A 19,538-nucleotide genomic window follows, 5' to 3' on the forward strand; every position below is an offset into this window, starting at 1 on the left:
TTTACAGAAAAGGAAGAACCATAAACCACCATTCTTATTTTGTCCATTAAGTCCTAGTAGTTTTGCCATCCCATAAGAACATCATATATCATAAACATGGTATAACACCTGTTAGTTGTGCAATTAGCGGATTCCTTCCGTCTCATACAAGTAGTATGAAGTATGTATACTGATTTGGATCCGATGATTACCCCCTTGATGCTACTGAATCTTAGAATTTGGGTTGGGCCTAACTCATACCTACAAAATTGACTTGTAAGGATGAGTTACGACCAATATAAAAACTTAATACCGAACGTGTAGTTTGTTTGATTCAGTGATGACACATAACTAAGCTTCATATAAACCTTATAATGTATATAGTTTTAGACAGCTCCAGCATCTGTAACAATGAAAAATATCTGCATCAATTCATAAAACTTTTTAATTTATCTCCAATATTTCTTCTGTTGTTGTAATAGAATAATAGTCAGAAAAAGTGCACAGAAAAATAGTTAAATTATACTCCACCCCATATATGAGCAAATGCTTACTTTTTAGGTTCATTCAATTATTAATGTATTTGGTTCATATTATGGATCAAATACATCAATTATTGAATGAACCTAAATAGTGAAAATTTGCTTATATATGAGACCAGAGGGAGTATATGGCATGAAATAAGAGATGGCATGGTACCTTGATATAGCAAAGACCTTTATAAGGTTGTCTAAAGTTCAATGAAGACGCTATCCAATGTCTTGAGTTTTTCCATCTCCTCCTCGTTGGCAATTCCAGGATCAACATAACACAACTGAAATAGAAACAACAAGATCATCAACCCTCATCTTTCAAAGGTGCAAGGCATTGCAAATTTTTGTAAAAAGAAGTTAAACCTGATATTGTTTCTTCCTCAGTGTGTGTACTCCTCTTTTTATGAATCTCTGCCATCCAACTTTCTCCCTCAGTGATTTTTCTATTTCAGCCGTTCTCTATAATGATAAATCACACATTTGAAATTATGTCATGCCATCATTACTACACAACATGCATGTTCCAAGAATAGACAGATACATAACACATAATAACAGATAGAAGTAGAAAGAAAAGATATCTCGGCCCTTCATATGAACATCTTAATTAAGCGCTTATAATATATATAAGCATTTATAGCATAAGCACTTAGCAATTGAGTGTCATATGTATAAGCTATTTCTTTATCAAAAGATAAATAAATTCTAAACTGTTTTCATAAGCTATCCTGCTGGAAACTTCATGCAAATAAGCTTAAAACAACTTATGGACATGTAATAAGTTGTTCCCATCAGCTCTCCCAAACAGTCTTACAAGTGTTTATACTAGAAAATAAGCTCAAATAAGCCAATCGAAACAAACGCATAAACCTACTTGTAATTGCATATCCTTACTTGTAGAGCTTGTACCCGTCCAAAAAATACAACCCATTGCCACACAAAAACTAAAGGATATACAGTAATACAAAGTAAGGTTTATATTCCATTGTGATTGAAATTGGTTAAGCTTTGCGATGAACTTGATTTCAATTGTTCAAGAAGCATTTGTATGATATGCAATTAGACACAGCTATTTAAATAACAATCAACAAAATAGACAATAACACCAATATATTATTACATGACCAGGATCAAGAACTAGGAGATTATAATGCTGAATTCCATTTCGTTGATGATTGACTTGGATTCCAACTATTGTTCTTGAGTGTCCATCATGTTGGAAGTACAAGGGCCTGTCAAAGAAATATCTCAAAACATCAAACACAACAAGAAACAATATCATTTATTTGGTTAGAACATGAACCAGTGTATCTAAAACGAATCCTCACTCACGTTTTCTCGCTGAAGACAACACGCCTATAACCAAACTGAATTGTGTTTTTATTAGAAAAATAATTCCACACGAAGTCCATAAGAACCTGATGAGATTTACTTTGTTCTGCAGCACTTTTCACCGCACATTCACCAGCACTTTCTTTATCCCTAGTGGCATCATTAAGAGCAGAACTAGGTTTTGCATTCTTGCTACAATTTGTTTGTGAAACACCACCTCCACGAGACATATATCTATCCATTGGTCCATAAAAATTTGGTGTTTTCCTCTTCCTTCCATCACCAATTCTCACTAGCTCCTCTCCACCAACACTTGAACCAGGGACAGATAGATAGAGAGATTCAGATTCCTTAGGACCAAAGTCCATTATCCTTGTCCGGAGACCAAAAGAACGTAAAAGTGCAGCACAATCGGTAGCTCCTATCCATTTTTTAGAGCCATAGATAGTATGATTGAATTGATTAGAGCCAGGTTCATCAAAACCTCTTTCCCAAGCAATCTCAAGCCATCTTTGGAGTGACGGAATATCAGGAACAAATCCTGAACCACCAAACAATACATCTTTTGCTTCTCGCTTTTGTGCCAATAAGTGTGAGCTAAGCATTTGAATGTTACGCCAACCGCAACCAAATCCACCATCCTCGAACCTAATGCTTTGGAAATGATCAACATAACGTGACAAAATGCTTCTCGAGTTTTGACCTTCAGACTCCAAACAGTTCCTCAACAAGTTCATCAAACCACCATTAACATTGTGAAACTCACCCTTTATCTGCAAATCAACCAAGCAAGAGATCTTCTCCTCCATATTCCACACCCCATTATCTCTACCAATCCCACTACTACCGCCACCACACCAACTGTTAAAATCTCCAAAAGTTGTATCAAAATGTGAGTCACTAAATGCTCTTTCAACCTGCATATGAAACAAGACAACGCAAACAATAAATTGAGTAGAAAATACCTATTTTCTACTATCAAAAAACTAATAGACCATCAATTCAGTCCCTAAACTATCATTACTTCTTCAATTTAGTCTTTAAACTATATAAATATAATAAATAGTCTGTAAAGTATAAAAAGTCCATCAATTTAGTCCCTACTAATAAGATGTGGGGGACTAAATTGACGGATTTTTATATAGTTTAGGGACTAAAATGATGGATTTCATATATTTTAGGACTACTTATTATATTTATATTAGCAAACTATCATTTTGGTCCTCGAATGTGTAAGTCGAGTCCCTGAATGTATCAAAATTGCAATTAAATTTACAAATATCTCTTTTATTAGTCATTTCGGTAGTTGAATCTGTTTTTACATTGTCAATTTAGTCCATAAAATTGCTATCAAATGAGATATTTAGCATATATTTGCAATTTCAATACATTCAAGACTAATGTGACAGCGAGTTACACTTTAAGGTCCCATATTTGTAGAGTTTAGATATTATATAGATAGTTTATTCATTAACAAACAGAAGAGTGGCCCATCTTAGAACATACATATACATGTGAAAACTTACATTTCAACAAAAGGGGGTAAATAAAATATAATCATCATTGGAGTGTACTAAGTAATTGAGGAATTTTGTGGTGTTTGCAGAAAATAATCACAAAATCATCCACAAAACAGACCACTTTAAAAAAGGGCACAAAAAAAAAAAAGGTTCAATTTTTATTTCTATTTTTTATGTATTTGTGTATTTCTTAGGTTACTTTGAACGAAAAAAGGAAAAAGCTAAGTGGGTTTGAATGAGGAAGAAAAAGGGTTACCGGAGGAGAATGAAAATCGTTATCTTCGAAGTGGGTATTGGCATGCCTGAAATTGAAGCAGTGTTATTATAAAAGTATTATCAAAGAGTGAAAAATAAGAAGAAGAATGAATTAAGAGAAAAATACCATTGGAGTTGAGAGGATGGAAGTGATAAAGAACAGAAAGGGCAAGTTGAAGAATCGTCCATGTTCATCAAAATTGAAGATGAAGCGGAGAGTGGAGAATGCTTGCTATGTGATGTTGATTTTTAATGGCGGAAAGCCTTTTCCAATTCCAATGTTTATATAGTGGTGATGATGAATGAAAAAAGTTAATTGAAAAAATAACACATAATTCTGTTATTTTTAAAAGCGATTATTAAGTCAATTTACCTTACATTACGGTGATTATTTCACTAAATTGTACCCAGATTTTTTTTTAGGGTTAATAGTTTTTAAGCGAGTTTTGTAATTTTTCTTTTTCGATTACCACCGTAAGATTCTGTCATTTTAGTCATTTATTGAATATGTTGGCTTAAGATGATGTAGTTTTGCCCCTTATATTTTTAGCAAAATAAAATAAAATTACAGGGTTAACACAAAACTCGCTAACATTGCATGAGTAAAGACCTATTATATATATAGGGGTTTTCTAACTTAGACCCTAGTTAGGTCTAAGTTAGCAAGGTGCACCTTTTCAATTGGACCAAAATACCCATTCTTTTTAATTAATTAACCAAAATACCAATCAATGGACGCGGATCCAGTGTCGCGCGCGTACCGAAGGACCATGGTTACAGACCGTTGATTTCCATCAGACAGCCAAGATATGATCTCATCAAGACTGTCTGATCAATCCGACAGCCCAGATCATCCTAATCCATCAGATTCCAGCGCGTGCGCCACACTGGATTACACCCTGGAGAGAGAAAAAATTGCTTTTTAAAAGTAGGACACGTGTCACACAATGGTTGGCTGGACGTGATTTTTGTTCATTTAATACTTTGAACTCAATTATTTCGTTGTAAATTAATTTTTTATTTTTTTTTTATACCAAAATTCATAATTTTTTTTTTCTACAAATAGAGACTTGGTTCGTTTGATTTGGACACCGAAAAAAAATGCAATTTTTCACTACCTTAATCTCATTTTTGTCTACTAAATACGTTACTTGTGTGTTGTAATTTAACACGCACCACTCAACCAACTCACTGAAACCATTATACCAGGAAAATAATAGATAATATTATGGAACTTTTGGTATATTTTATGAAATTTTTGGAGACCTGAAACTATTTTTAGTTAATTAAATGAGATAAAACGGTAATTAAAAACTAGTGTTTGCTTCTGAAACCATTTTACTGGTAGAATGGTTGCACATAGTTGTATTCTGAAACCATTTTACTGGTAGAATGGTTTCAATGAGTAATTTATTAATTGTGTTTGCTTCTGAAACCATTTATCTGGTACAATGGTTTCAGAGAGTTGTAATCTGAAACCATTTTGCTGGTAGAATGGTTTCAGTAAGTTGATTATTAGTTATTTGCTTCTGAAACCATTTAGCTTGTAGAATGGTTGCACATAGTTGTATTCTGAAACCATTTTACTGGTAGAATGGTTTCAGTGAGTAATTTATTAATTGTGTTTGCTTCTGAAACCATTTATCTGGTACAATGGTTTCAGAGAGTTGTAATCTGAAACCATTTTGCTGGTAGAATGGTTTCAGTGAGTTGATGTAAGGTAGTGAAAAATGAGATTAAGGTAGTGAAAAATTGGGTTTTTTTTTCTGTGTCCAAATCAAACGAACCAAGTATCTATTTATAGAGAAAAAAAAATTATGAATTTTGGTATAAAAAAAAAAAATTAATTTACAATGAAATAATTGAGTTCAAAGTATTAAATGGAAAAAAATCACGTCCAGCCGATCAGACAGCGACACGTGTCCTGCTTTTAAAAAGTAGATTCTTCTCTCTCCAGGGTGTAATCCAGTGTGGTGCACGCGCTGGAATCTGATGGATTCGGATGATCTGGGCTGTCTGATAGATCAGACAGTCTTGATGAGATCAGATCTTGGCTGTCTGATGGAAATCAACGGTTTGTAACCATGGTCCTGCGGTACGCGCGCGACACTGGATTTACGTCCATTGATGGTAATTTGGTTAATTAATTAAAAAGAATGGGTATTTTTGTCCAACTAAAAAGGTGCACCTTGCTAACTTAGACCCAACTGGGTCTAAGTTAGCAGCCCCCATATATATATATATATATATATATATTGTCCCCCGGTTGATAGATTCATCGTTTTTTTTTTAACAAGCAGAGTCATCGCATTTTATATGTTGGGGTCGGGGTTTGAACCCCGGACACCCCACTTTAGAAATCGAATTCGAGTTCTTGTGAATGATTCGTTCTATGAGAAGCTCATTAATCATTTGAGTCCAATGTCTTGACATTTCAGTCATTTTTTTGAGTGAATCTTTTAGTTAAATTTTAATTCTTTTGAAAGAGTCTGAACTAAGACCAAATATTATAAGAAGTTTTCTCTCCCGACCCCCCTCATTTCTTTTCTACTCGCTGAATTTCCGTTTTTGTCATTGGGGTACTGCGGTTTATAGAAACCGAAGTCGTTTGACATGTTGAAACATTTCGGTAACTGCGAACCGAAAGTGGAGTTGATAGCTTTCGGTAGCTGCGAACCAAATATAGGGGTACTGCGGTTGATATTAACCAGTGGCGGAGCCACAGTAGGGGCAAGGGGTGGCCACAGTCCCCCCAACATTTCCAACTTTTTTTTACACTATATTGATATACTATTAAATTAGGCTTATGTACATTTTTTATTTGCATGTATACATATTTTCTTTTTGCTGATAAAAAGCCATATCCTTGATCACATAAAAGAATATTAAAATAGACATATATGAAAGATTACTACTCCCATTTTATCATAGATTTAATTTGTATTTATGAATAGATAAAATAATTCTTACACCAACATTAATCATAAATGTTGAATTATTAAAATATGATTTTTTTTTTACCGTGATATTTAGTTAGGTATCGATATCTCATAGACAAAAATGCATTTAAAATGACATTTTAATATAATTAATATAAAATATGATATGACATTCAATTTTATCTATGAGAGTATTCAACTAAATTCCGAAGTACCAAAATATTCACCTTATTAAAAAAATACTCATCGTTAATAATATCTTTCTAAAAGAGATACGGAAAAATATTGTATCAAAATGAATTTTTTATACTATAATTTTTATAATCTCTTTTTAAGTGTTTTTTTATCTTTTCACATGATATATTTCTTCGCACCGCTATATTCTAAATGTAATAAAAAAAATTAAGTTTAAAGATGGTTTGGTAAAAAATAATTCACTTATTTCATTTACTTATAAATTCTAAAATTATTTGTATATATTGAACACTTAAAATTTATTTTTTCTCTTCGAAATTAAACTTGTTGGACTTGGTCCCCCCAAGTTTTAATTCCTGGCTCCGCCCCTGATATTAACCGAAGTTGCCTTACATATGAACATTTCCAGTCAATAAGTTCGTTTTATTTAAAAAACAAACCACAAAACTCTTCTCTTCCTTTCTTGCACACATTTGAGGCCAACTTCAACATCCAACTTCAAATCACACTTCATCAAGTAAGTTTCTTTCCTTTTTTATCATTCTATGTATTCCTCATCACCATGACATTTCAAATTCATTTTTTGTTCTTCCCTATAAAAATTCCAAAATTTCAATCTCTGATTATTGAGTTAAATTATTGATTATGTTGTTTGAACTGTTGATTATTGGTTAGTTGTTAGTTTAGTTACATAATAGCATGAATGCATGTTGCTAATTAAGTTTAACGTGAATGTGAAGCTAATTGAGTTATATTGTACTCCAAGTGTTTGTCAAAATGTACGAGTGAATATGAATGCATGTTTCCATTTGAATTATGTTTCCATTGTTGCAAGAATCATGTGTTCGATTGAATTATATGTATTAATTTATCATAGATTAATTGTTTGTATTGATTGTGAATTTATTTATCTATGTATAGATATGGAAGAAAATCTACCTAGGGGTAGGCATGGAAAGGCAATCAATGCAACTGCTTCCGCTCGTTGAGAGCTTGCTGCAAATCATCCGTCCAAACGAGGTCGTCGTAAAGGACCAACTCCGGGGCAAGGTACACATGATGTCGAGGCGGGTGGGTCGCATACACGTGCACGGTCACGTTTAGGACAATCATCGGTGGCGCAAGATGAATTTGATGCCGACCAATTTTTAAATGCGGGTTTTGATTATGACGATTTTGGATCACCACAAGTCTCACCGCAAGACGCACCGCAAGACCCACCACAACAACCACCGCGACAACAACGACGCAAACCAGTACGCCGACCACCACCATCGTGTTCACGTAATGATGACGAAGTTGGTTTTGGAGGAGGACCGACGGATTTGTCCTTATTAACAGAGTACGATAAGCATATGGCTATTTTGATATGGTATGCAGACCCAAATGACAAAGAGGTAAACAAATTTAAAATACGACGATTATTTTATTAACAATGTTGTGATTACGTTAGCTCGATAATTTTTTGTGTTATTGAAATTTTTCAGATTTTAGCGAGAAATTTACGTTGCATCGCCAGCGGAAAAAAAGTTATTAATATACAAAAACCGTCCCGCCACACGGACAGGTGGTTTTGGGATGCAGTTGAAGCATCGGGTTTGGAGCCGCTTACCCAGACTAATTTTAGCGTGCTTGACTACGGGCTCCTCTGGGCATTTGCTGAAAGATGGCATTCGGAGACGAGTTCATTCCACATTCCATTGGGTGAGCTGGCCATCACATTGGACGATGTCCAATGTCTGTTGCATATTCCGATCGAGGGAAAGTTTCTGAACCATGGCAAAATGTCAAGGGATGAAGCGGCTGACATGGTTAATTCATTTCTAGGAGTTGACCGGGATGTTGTTATGGGTCATTTTGCCAAAATGAACGGGCTCCATTTGAGGCATTCTGACGTGGAGGATATTTATAGTGATAACCATAGATTAGCTGATAAAGCTGTTGCTGAAGGTAAGTCGGCGCATGAGATTAAGCTGTATAGGGACAGGTCCATATGGGCTTTTTTGCTATTTTTGGTCTGTTGTACCATATTTAGCAACAAAAGCAGTTACTACGTGGACGTAGTATACCTGCAGTACTTTCAGGATTTGTCAGCTGTCCGTGAATAGAATTGGGGTGCTGCTTCTCTGGTTCATTTGCAACATTATTTGGATGATGCGTGTTTGGTGACAGTGAATCAGATGGCTGGGTACATGTCTTTTCTTCAGGTAACATAAACGTGCGCTTACGAAAATTATTCAACATGTATGATATTTATTTGGCTTAATTAGTTAAATGGTCCCTTAAAGACATTTTAGGTTTCACATTGGTCCCTTAAAGAAAAAAAAGTCCGTTTTGGTCCCTTAAAGATATCTCCGTTTGTCACTTTAGTCCTTTCCGTTAATTTTTAACCCCAAAATTATAAGGTGAACCAACACTATAGGTGTTCACCATAGACTTCAATAATTTTTTAATATTAACCATTTGATTTCTTTATCAAAAGAACAACCATTGGATTTTAAAGATCTATTGTATCTAATAATGTACAACCAACACCTAGTTTTATTTTGTTTTCTTCATCTCCTTCCTCCCCTCTTCTTTGTAAACTTCATCAACACAAACAATAAACCCAGATTTTTTTCTCCAAAATGTTGCCATAATTTTTCCAAAACTTTCTTCTTCGGTCAATTGTTTCTAATCTTCAAACCTAAATCCACTCTCTCATGGCTTCTGAAAACACCAACACGGAAACTGAATTGGAAGGAACAGATTGAGAAATTAAGCTTGTTGTTCTGCTTTGTTGTTTTTAAGGATTGAGACTTGTAGTGTTATTAAGGTTGTGAAATTGAATATGGAAAAGGACTGGATTTTTTCTGTTGTTTGATTTGAGATTCAGTTGAAACTGAATTTGAGATTTACAAGTTTTTGAAGTTTTGGATTTGTGTTGATGAAGTTTAGTTATGGGTTTCTGGGTTTCATTTGTGTTGCTTCTTGCTCCTTTGTGCTCCTATTCCTTGGTTGTGATTTAGGGATTTTGATTTTCAATTTGGGGATCTGGTTTTTTTTTTTGGGTTTGTTTGATGAAGATTGATGAAGTTGGTGATGAAGATGAAGAACAAGAGAGAGAAGAAGATGAAGAACAAGAGAAATATTTGGTTGATGATGGTTCACCATTATATTCAGTGGACATGCAAATCCTACCGTTACATTTTTAATAAAAAGATCAAATGGTTCAGATTAAAACAAATTAACGGAGAGGACTAAAGTGGCAAACAGAGATATCTTTAAGGGACCAAAACAGACTTTATTTTCTTTAAGGGACCAATGTGAAACCTAAAATGTCTTTAAGGGACCATTTAACTAATTAAGCCTATTTATTTTGTGTTGACATTATTTGTGACATACATAGAGATCATATATGTAATGTCTACCAATATAATGAAACTTGTTTGTCATGCTTTCAGGGCTGGATAATTTCTCATTTTCCGAGACTTAGTGTGTGGGCGGATGATACTATCTATGCTGAGGTTATGCCGCCCTTTGCAAAATTCATGTTGTTTTTCTGGATGATTAAGGTGTGGTAATTTGAAAGCAAATCACTTGCCTGAGCGTGTGCTTAGACAATTTAAACATGTCCAAGGCATTCCAAGAAAACCGGATTTGTCTGCGACGCCGGGGATGAGCTTATGTGAGATTGATCGAGTTTTTATGGAGGAGTTGGATTTGAGGATGATTGTTGAAGAGATGAGGGGTCAGGCTGTGGTTAGCGCATGGGACCATGAACTTGGATATATGACATGGTTTTACAAAGTGTCGCATCCAGTTATGCGACCCGTACAAGCTCCCGCGTCACCACCAAGGCCACCTAACTTAGAGGTGTTGATAGAGGCCGCAGAAGCAAGGAATGACCCTAATATGCTTCAGGTATGCCGTGGTGTTAGGGATGAGGTGGAGAGGTCACTTCGCGAAGGTGAGGCGGTGGAAGGAACTCCTGTTCATGGTACTTTGCGGAGGATTTTGAATTTGCTTAACCCTATTTTGACGTGTCGGCGACTTAAGCGGGGTAGGGGGAGACGATACAACACTCGAGAGTAGGCTTAGCTAATATTGTAACTCATATGTTGTTTAATGTAATTTTATTATTTTAATTTGCCGAATTTGGATGTAATTTGATTTCAACAATTTGGTGTATTTGACTACATTTAATTACCCGTTACATTTTTGTGATTTCCGTTAACGTGATGTGTCTAATACTCAATTATGTTATGATATTTTATGACGTTACATAAATGTGCAAGAAAAAAAAACAAACAGGTTTCGAAATCAATAGTGGTGAGGTGGGGATGTAGTAATTGACCTTTAAGTGAACAAATGAATATTTCGGTACACACGTACTGAAATCTGGGTAAATTTCGGTTCCTGGTAACCGAACATACATTTCGGTAAATTTCTGCCGAACAGACCCTATTCCAGTGAACAAATGAATATTTCGGTACACACGTACCGAAATTTGGGTAAATTTCGGTTCCTGGTCACCGAACATATATTTCGGTAAATGTCTGCCGAATTGGCTTTATTCCAGTGAGCCAATGAAAATTTTGGGGACCATTTACCGAAATCTAGGTAAATTTCGGTATTCAATTGCCGAAAATGTTGTGGTTCGGTTCGCAGGTACCGAAATTAATTAATATATCAGAAAAACTTAAAACCTTCACCATTTGCGTGAAAACAGTTTGTAACAAAGGCTAGGGCGATTTTGAAGGTTTCAATCGCAAAATCGCAAATTGAGGGTTTCACCAGTAGAACGACAATTTCTCTCTTCTAATCATTCAATTTCACTCTGCTAATCATCGAACTTATCTCTACAAGTAAGATTTCAAACTCAACTCTTTCATTTTCTTGCTTTTTATATTTTTGTGATTTTGATTTGATAATGCTCGTGATTATTGTTTTGATTCCAATAAATTTGGGGTGGTATTTTAATTTAGGGTATACGATTGGACTTGTATAGGGTAATTTAATTTAGGGCATATGAATTGGATTTGTAGTCTGGTTTATGTGCACCAAGTGTTTGACAAAATGCTTGTATGAGTACTGATTTATGTATAAAAATTGTTTGAATGAGTAACTGATGAATTACGTAGATACTTATAGTGACTGTTTTCTTATAGGAATCATGACAGACGACAAAGTTGGCCGAACAAGACGTGACGGTGCAAGCAAAGCACATAGCTCTGCATGTAGAGAGGCTGCGGTCAATGTAGATAAAATTCCAAGTCGGGCTAAGGGGAAAGCAGTTGCAACCACAACGGATGAGCCTCGACATGAGGATGATGACTTTCAAACTGAACATGAGGATGCAGAATCGCAAGAGGAGAATGAACACGAGGAGGAGGTTGAGGATGTGGAGGAAAATTTTGCTGAGGAAGGGGAGGAGGGAGTGGATGAGGAAGCGGACGAGGAAGCGGAGGAAGAAGGGGAGGAAGAAGTGGAGGAAGAAGCGGAAGAGGAAGGGGAGGAGGAAGATGAGTCTGAACAACCACCACCAGAACCTAAAAAATCACGGAAAAAGGTTACGCGAGTAACACAAGGAAAGAACCCACCACGAGTAAAACCACCACCAGTTACATGTTACAATGGTGGTCCGTCTGACTTGTCTTTGTTGCCGGGATTTGGAAAACATGTTGTTGTCCCATTGTGGAAAGGAGAGGTAAGTTATTTATGAAGTGGAATATGTAATGTTTTGCAGCTCCAAACCCGGTATTTGAGGGTAATGAACAACGGGGAAAAAATCAACAACTTCAAACCATGTCCGAAAGAGTACTTGTGGTTTTGGAATGTCGTTAATGCTTCTGGACTTGAACCCCTGCGGTGGACAAATTACAATCACACCGATTGGGGGCTGTTGACGGCATTTGCATAGCGATGGCATCCTGAGACCGGTACTTTCCATCTTCCTATTGGTGAGATGACTATAACCTTGGACGACGTGTCTTCATTGCTTCATATTCCGATTACCGGAAAAATGCTCGACCACAACGGAACGTCATGCACAAAGGAAGATGGTGAAGAGATGTGTGTAGAGTATCTGAACTACCCTAGGAATAAATGCAAGAAAGAGTTTAAAAAAAATGAAAGGAGCACATATAGGGTTTAAGGAGTTGAAGGATTTGTACATCGATAATTTGAAGAGTGCCTTGAAAGCTGAAAGGTTAAAGAAGCCTGTTGAAGATGTGGAATTCCTCAGGGAATGCACCATTAGATCATATTTGCTCTACTTGATCGGTGCAACCATTTTCACCAACAAAAGTATGCAGTACGTGGACGTCATTTTTCTTACCTACTTGCGAGACCTCAGTTTAGTTAACACGTGGAATTGAGGTGCTTCTGGGCTGGCATATTTGTACAACTACTTGGATGCTGCAAGCCGCCCGAGATGTGGAAATCATGGTGGTTATAACTGTTTCTTTCAGGTATATATACAAACTCAATATGCGTCTTGCTTTTTAACTGAATGTCGATTGTTATAATTAAATATTTTACTTACCCATATCATGTGTTTTCAATAGGCCTGGATTATGGTGCATTTCAAAACTTTTGGTGGACGTTTTGTTGATGAAAGATACACCCACGACCAACCCTATGCGGCAAAATTTTTGCCTTTAAAAGGTCCAAAATTTCCAGGGGAGCATAGGTCCGCATTGGATACAATGCGTGTGGATGAAGTGGTGTTTTGCCCATATGAGGAGCACCGGCAAACCAGACCCTTTCAAGATATCAGTTGGTACACTGGCTGGATTATGTGTGGAAGTGCTATTATCAATCCACATTTGCCAGAGCGTGTCCTCCGACAATTTGGACATGTCCAGTCTATTCCTAGACACCCTGATGTCTCGCAAAGGCTGGTATGAATCGGTTTACGATTGCTGATGCATTTGCTTCCTACTTGACTGCCAACTATGTGACTGAGGAGATGCGAGGCCCAAGAGTTGTGCGTGCATTTGATACCGTACCCGGATACATTACATGGTTATACCGTGTTTCTCATTCGAAGATATTGCCACCGGTTGAAGCGGATCCACCAACACATGCTAACCTTGAGAAGGACAACGTGAGTGGCGAATGCGACGTGTCCGAGGTGACTAAGAAGGTTCGAGCGGAGTTGAGGAAAGCGCTTGATGGTCAACTGAATTTGGCGGATGCTTTGGTGGTTATTGAAAAAGCCTACATTGATTTGGAGCATGTGGATGCATATTTGGTGCGACGGAAGAGGAAAAGAGACTCGGGTGAAGGAACAAAGAAAAGAAATTAGAAGAAGAAAACCACGGAAGATGCCGGAACAAGTAGCTTGTAGTTTTTTATTTTTGTTTTCGCTATATTTTTTTTTTAATCTTACCGTGTACAATGGAACAATTTGGCCGTATAATTTCTTTTTGCTTGGAATGTATGAACATGGATTTTGATTGAATGTGGTTTCTATTGAATGCGGTTTCTATTTAATTTGGTTTTTATTGGATTTGGATTGGAATGTATGAATTTCATTTGAAATACGATTATATCCGAACAGGTGATTTCGCGTGGATGTGATCCCACGGATGATACATTGTTTAAACGCCATTTGATTGGAAGAAAACATATTTCGGTAACCTTTTGCCGAAACATACAAATTACAGTGAGCCAGGGAAAAATTCGGTAGGACATTACCGAAATCTGGGTAAACTTCGGTTCATAGTTACCGAATTAATGCTTTCGGTAGATTTTTGCCGAAATTACCTTATTCCAGTGAGCGAGAGAAAATTACGGTACCTACCTACCGAAATCTGGTAAAAGTTTGGTATTCATTTACCGAAATAAAGGATAACTCTGGGGGGAGAGATGTCTTTGAAATTACACCGACTAATATTAGTTAGAAATTCAAGAAAATGAAACACACTTAGGCAAACTAAAAATGACAACAAAGATGAAAAGGAAACACACTTAGGCAAACTAAAAAACAAAACGAGAACAAAATGGTCGCATCACTTGGTAACATAATTTGGGTCTTCCGGTCCAACAAGACTAGCAAGGATGGCTTCAACAGATCTTGTCACTGTCGCATCTAGCTCGATATGCCCTGTGGAGCAGTACTGCTCGAAGATTGAAAACATAGTTTGGACATCATCATTGTTTTCAACAGTCATACGGGTGAAAGTAATGCGATCGTCAGCACCAATCGATGGCTTTCAATACAGGAGATTTGATACCGTTCTATTGTCATTCGGGTTGTTGACGGTGCGATTCAGTTGGTACAGCTGCTGTTTCAGACCTTCAAATGTTTCACCATCATTGATTCGAAACAAATTTGGTTTTTCATTGCCGAAGTAAACTGCCGCAAGAGTAGATCTCATTCGTTGTGTGAGTGAGACATCCATTTTGCTTTTTTTTTTGTCGAGTGTTGAATTCAACAAAACACGTGAATTTAAAGATGGGTTTGGTGCACATTATTGTGGTAGGTGGGCGTTAATGAGGTAGGTTGGTAGTTAACGGAGTTAGGTGGGCTTAAATGTGGTAGGTGGATGTTGATTCGTTTGGCGAGCATTTAGAAAAATTAGAGGCAACATAAAAACGTGCAACATAAAAGCATTCATTAATTAAAAATTCAACATCAACATAACTGAAAAATCAGCGAAAACATAAGCGAAAATGCAACGACAACATAACTGAAAATTCAACAACAACATAAATAATAAAATTTCAGTTTGTAACTACTAAGGTAGCATACAAACGTGGATATTTCGGATCCACTTCTACCCCATTGAACATTTCGTTCACATCTTCATCATTTTTCAACTCTTTCCACTCGTATTTTCGCGGTGCCTCATCATATCCACCGACATTATCACTGGTCAGATCGATTGTCGATTCGTAATACGCAATTCTTTCTATTTTGATTTGTCTGCCGTATTTGAAGCGATACATGACTTCGATCTTGCGTTTAAGAGCCTGAATAGTTGTTAAAGTGTTCGACAGGTCAACGCAGAACAACTCGTCGTTACCGCGAAACTTAACTGAAAATGCATGAGATGTCGCCATATTGTTATTAACAAACCGATTTGAAGCACTCATTTAGCAAAATTGTGAAAACGTGTTTTTCCCAGCTATACACATTCGGCGGTTTTATACTACATTCAAACTAATTACAGCCACATAATTTCGTCGGTGTAATTTTAACCACAACAAATTGTCGGTGTAATCTTAACCACAAAAAAATTGTCGGTACAATCTCGACCACAAAAAGTGTCGATGTAATCTCAACCATAAATTAATTGTCAGATTCATATCGATTAATTTATTTATACGATTTTAACAACTTTTTAATCACATGCTTTCTTCTTTTCCCCCAGTGTTCTTTTATACCCCCTAGTTGGAATTTGTAGCGATGAAACCATGTTTCGGTTCGGCAGATGTTTACCGAAATCTGGGTACATTTTGGTACGTAGTTACCGAAATATATTTTCATGGCAACAAATCACAATGAAACGTTGTATATTCCATGGAATGACATCCACGCGAAATCCATTGTTTATGTTGTTCAGACACATTCATATTGGAAAAGAAATTCATACAATTATACAACATCAAAATTACTTCAACACTAATATCATTATATTGACACAAACAATTACACAACACCAAATCACTTCAATATATTTCATTACAAAATGGATGTCATTACATCTCGATTCATATCATTACAAAATGGATGTTCTTTACATCAAAATATATAACAACGTAAAATACATTAAAATAGGCCAAATGATCAGTCAATCACCAATGGAGTTTCTCTACTACCTGCACCAACTGTTTTGACGGGGACAACGTTCTCGGTGCTCATCATCTCCTCGAACCTATGCTGCGCAGCTATGAATGAATCTTCCCAAACCAAACTTTGTTTAGCACAATATTGCTTTCACGATTTGTTTGATTTGGGTATCGGACATCCAACTTTCAGCTTTACCAAAACATAGTGATCCGGTAACGCGCCAAGGCAAATAACCCTTGAAGACGGGTTTGGTGCCGAAATGGAATGCAATGGGAAAAAGGTTTCACAAGGGCCGTTTTGATGTATGGAGAGCTGAACAACTACTCTATCCAAGATGGTGGCCACGACATGTCCCATATCCGGCAACGTGAACCATTTATCCCTCGGTGCAACACTATTCCTATTACTATTACGTTGTCTCGTCCTCGGGGGTGGGAGTAGTGCATCACAAATATATTGGTAACACTTCTCGCAACCAAATATAGCAACATACATATCCTTATTCAATCTCAACTCCCTGCTCATGCTGCACCGTATCAGCTCAAAATCCTCTTTGTTGCCTCTCTGAGCCAATGCAACGGCACGGTACCCACAATAGCCGTCACCGTCCACATTGGTGATATCTTCAATGAAGGGATGCATGAATTTTGGCATGTGATTAATGCCAAAAATTTGAGATGAGGTTAGTGGCAATGGGTTGGACACAGTAGGAGGAGCTTCATACACCGTAGGCATAGGGTTTGATGCGGTAGGTTATGATGATGATGATGGCCTTGAGTGGGACGGAATTGACGGAGACGGCTTTGATGATTGCGAAGCTTGTGTCTCCGTGAAATATTCTTCAACATGCTCCCATCGAGACTTATCTCTGCTGGTGGATCTTGTTCCACGGACCACCTTTTTCTTTTTAGCCCCTTTTGATTTTACATTTGTGGTCGGAGGCTCCACATCGCTGGTTTCAGGAAACGCAATCTTGCGGAGTTGATCTCGGATCTCAATTTTCATGCTTACATCAGCTGTCCTCAATCGTTCCTAAAACAAACAAAAAATTATGCCATTAAAAATTAAAAACCAACGCATAATAATCGTAAAATCGTAAAATAAAGATATTAGAAATTATGCATTTAATAAACACTCACCTGAATTGCTTGCCACTCTGCCGTCCACGCATAATCGTCCTTGACATCGCCACCAACTTCTTCATCTTGGAAACACATTATCTTCCAATGTTTGTACACCTCATCGAGTCTAATGGGCCTATTGTGTAGCAGTTTCTTGGCAATCAAACACGCACATGGCAGCCCGTAGTTAGTCCTCATCAGACAACCACACTTCATGCTATCCATGCCAGTAAACTCGACTCTTTGTGATTCAGTGTGGATGTATTTCAATGCACATCTAGAGACTTTAAACATCAAAGTCGAGTAAAGAGCTTGATCCCGGTATGTGTGTCCATAAACAGACATGTTCTGGCCAAATTCAGTTTGTACTTGGGTGAATTGATTGCCTAACATTTTGTGCATCGATTCCTAACCCTTCACCAAATCACCGAGACCGTCGGTCAAGTAATCTTTCAAGACACCGTGGGCGCTTTCGGCTCTATTTGTGGTATGGTTGCCCATCTGCATATACTTGTCCACCCACACACTCACAACCTTCTCTTTGTCGGTGTCCAAAATTGTCTCTTCAACGTACCACACAAATTTTGGCCACCTTTCACATAACTTCCTAAAAGTCATAACATTTTCAGTATACTCGGCCTCAGTACACGAATCTAACACATCCGCAAAAGCCGAACAGACTTTTTCCCTCATGTCCGACGCCTTTACCTTTTCTCCATCCCTCACCTTGACCAGCTCGGCTGCCTTGCTCCTCACATTCTTCGTAACATGGAACCAACAAACCAACGCCGCCGCTTCTGGAAACACAGCCGGAATAGCATTCATCAATGGTAAATCTCGATCCGTCAAGATAATCTTCGGCAAATTTGCTTCACGCCTTAACAGACAACGCAGTTGTTGCATAGCCCATATAAAGTTGTCTTCCTTTTCTTTACTGAGCCAGGCAAAAGCAACGTTGAATGTCTTCTCGGTCGAAGTGAATCCGACTATCTCAAACAGCGGCATTTTGTACTTGCTGGTTTTGTATGTGGAGTCCATCATCAACACAGTATGAAAAGAGTTTAATAACGTTACGGACCTCAGATGTGCAAAGAATATATCTTGAAGATGTTCAACTCCATCTTCAACAATCGTCCGATACTTGAAGAAGTACTTGTTATCGTCAAGCTTTTTGCATAAGTGTTGCATCTCAGTCATGGACGCCCTCATTTTAGCTTTGTACCTATGACGAGCGTTGTACACTTGCTTTGCTGAGGTCTTGTTCTCTGGATCTCTCTCCTTTAATGTGGACAATATGTTTTTTGGAGCCACCGCATTCCTTGTCATCTCGTCCATAAAATCCTTCTCATGCGGTTTCAAACGCCCCGCCACGAGATGCCCTTCAAGCCCTTTGTCCAACTCGTGGTTATGCATACCGTTGACAAAAGTCAAACGCCATAGCTTTGTTTCCTTATTGTAATAACCACGAAGTCAGAATGGACATTCACATTTTCTCGTTCCGGACGAATCAGATTTCAACTTCTTCTTGGCTGGAACATACTTCCCACTACGTTCACACTCTAACATCAATTGAGCCTTTCTTTTTTCGCCCGAATCGGATCGCCTAACTATAATGGCGAACCTTAAACTTTCTGACACGCTTCGAGCCCATTTGATCAACTCATCTCTGTCGCTCTCTTGCCTATCAGTCGCAAAGTGAGACGTCGTGTCAATTTCTATCGACTGCGGCACATTAGGAGGATTACTTGGTTGAGCACCAGCTGGAACAATGCCCGTTGCAAAAAGGCCAAGCACAACAGGTCGCCTCGGTTTAACTTCGTCAACTTCGTAAATTTCGCCTTCCATAACTACAACATAAGCAAATGCAAAAACAATCAATCAAC

At 37.4% G+C, this 19,538-nt stretch overlaps 2 protein-coding genes across 4 annotated transcripts; both read right to left on the minus strand.

Annotated features, from left to right (window-relative positions):
- Window positions 1-3,956, minus strand: LOC123881508 (zinc finger-containing ubiquitin peptidase 1-like). Of its 3 annotated transcripts, none has more exons than XR_006799490.1 (8): window positions 3,747-3,947; window positions 3,621-3,666; window positions 1,845-2,761; window positions 1,633-1,744; window positions 876-971; window positions 679-793; window positions 348-382; window positions 1-240 (listed from the first exon to the last, which is right to left on the minus strand). XR_006799490.1 is itself a non-coding variant. In XM_045930217.1 (7 exons), the coding sequence occupies exons 1-6, from the start codon at window positions 3,812-3,814 to the stop codon at window positions 710-712; spliced, it is 1,323 nt and encodes a 440-aa protein (XP_045786173.1). In that variant the 5' UTR covers window positions 3,815-3,956; the 3' UTR covers window positions 1-382; window positions 679-709. The 3 variants fall into 3 exon arrangements, 1 of the variants encoding a protein (XP_045786173.1); XR_006799489.1 differs by having other exon boundaries at window positions 332-382; window positions 3,747-3,939; XM_045930217.1 differs by having other exon boundaries at window positions 1-382; window positions 3,747-3,956.
- Window positions 3,957-16,681: 12,725 nt separating this feature from the next.
- LOC123922416 lies at window positions 16,682-17,269 on the minus strand. Its single transcript, XM_045975135.1, has one exon. It carries the CDS (start codon window positions 17,267-17,269, stop codon window positions 16,682-16,684), a length of 588 nt encoding a protein of 195 aa, XP_045831091.1.
- Between the last annotated feature and the right edge of the window lie 2,269 nt (window positions 17,270-19,538).

The sequence above is a fragment of the Trifolium pratense genome, linkage group LG4 (genome assembly GCF_020283565.1).
Source record: "Trifolium pratense cultivar HEN17-A07 linkage group LG4, ARS_RC_1.1, whole genome shotgun sequence".
Lineage (NCBI taxonomy): Eukaryota > Viridiplantae > Streptophyta > Magnoliopsida > Fabales > Fabaceae > Trifolium > Trifolium pratense.

What these genes read in the sequence shown, in the direction of transcription:
- LOC123881508 (XM_045930217.1), bottom strand. Translation starts at nt 3,814, where the DNA reads ATGAACATGGACGATTCTTCAACTTGCCCTTTCTGTTCTTTATCACTT. An exon ending in GTTGTCTTCAGCGAGAAAAC is followed by an intron (nt 1,745 to 1,844) that starts GTGAGTGAGGAT and finishes TTTCTTTGACAG; the next exon opens with GCCCTTGTACTTCCAACATG. An exon ending in TAGTTCTTGATCCTGGTCAT is followed by an intron (nt 972 to 1,632) that starts GTAATAATATAT and finishes TTATCATTATAG; the next exon opens with AGAACGGCTGAAATAGAAAA.
- LOC123922416 (XM_045975135.1), bottom strand. Translation starts at nt 17,269, where the DNA reads ATGCCTACGGTGTATGAAGCTCCTCCTACTGTGTCCAACCCATTGCCA.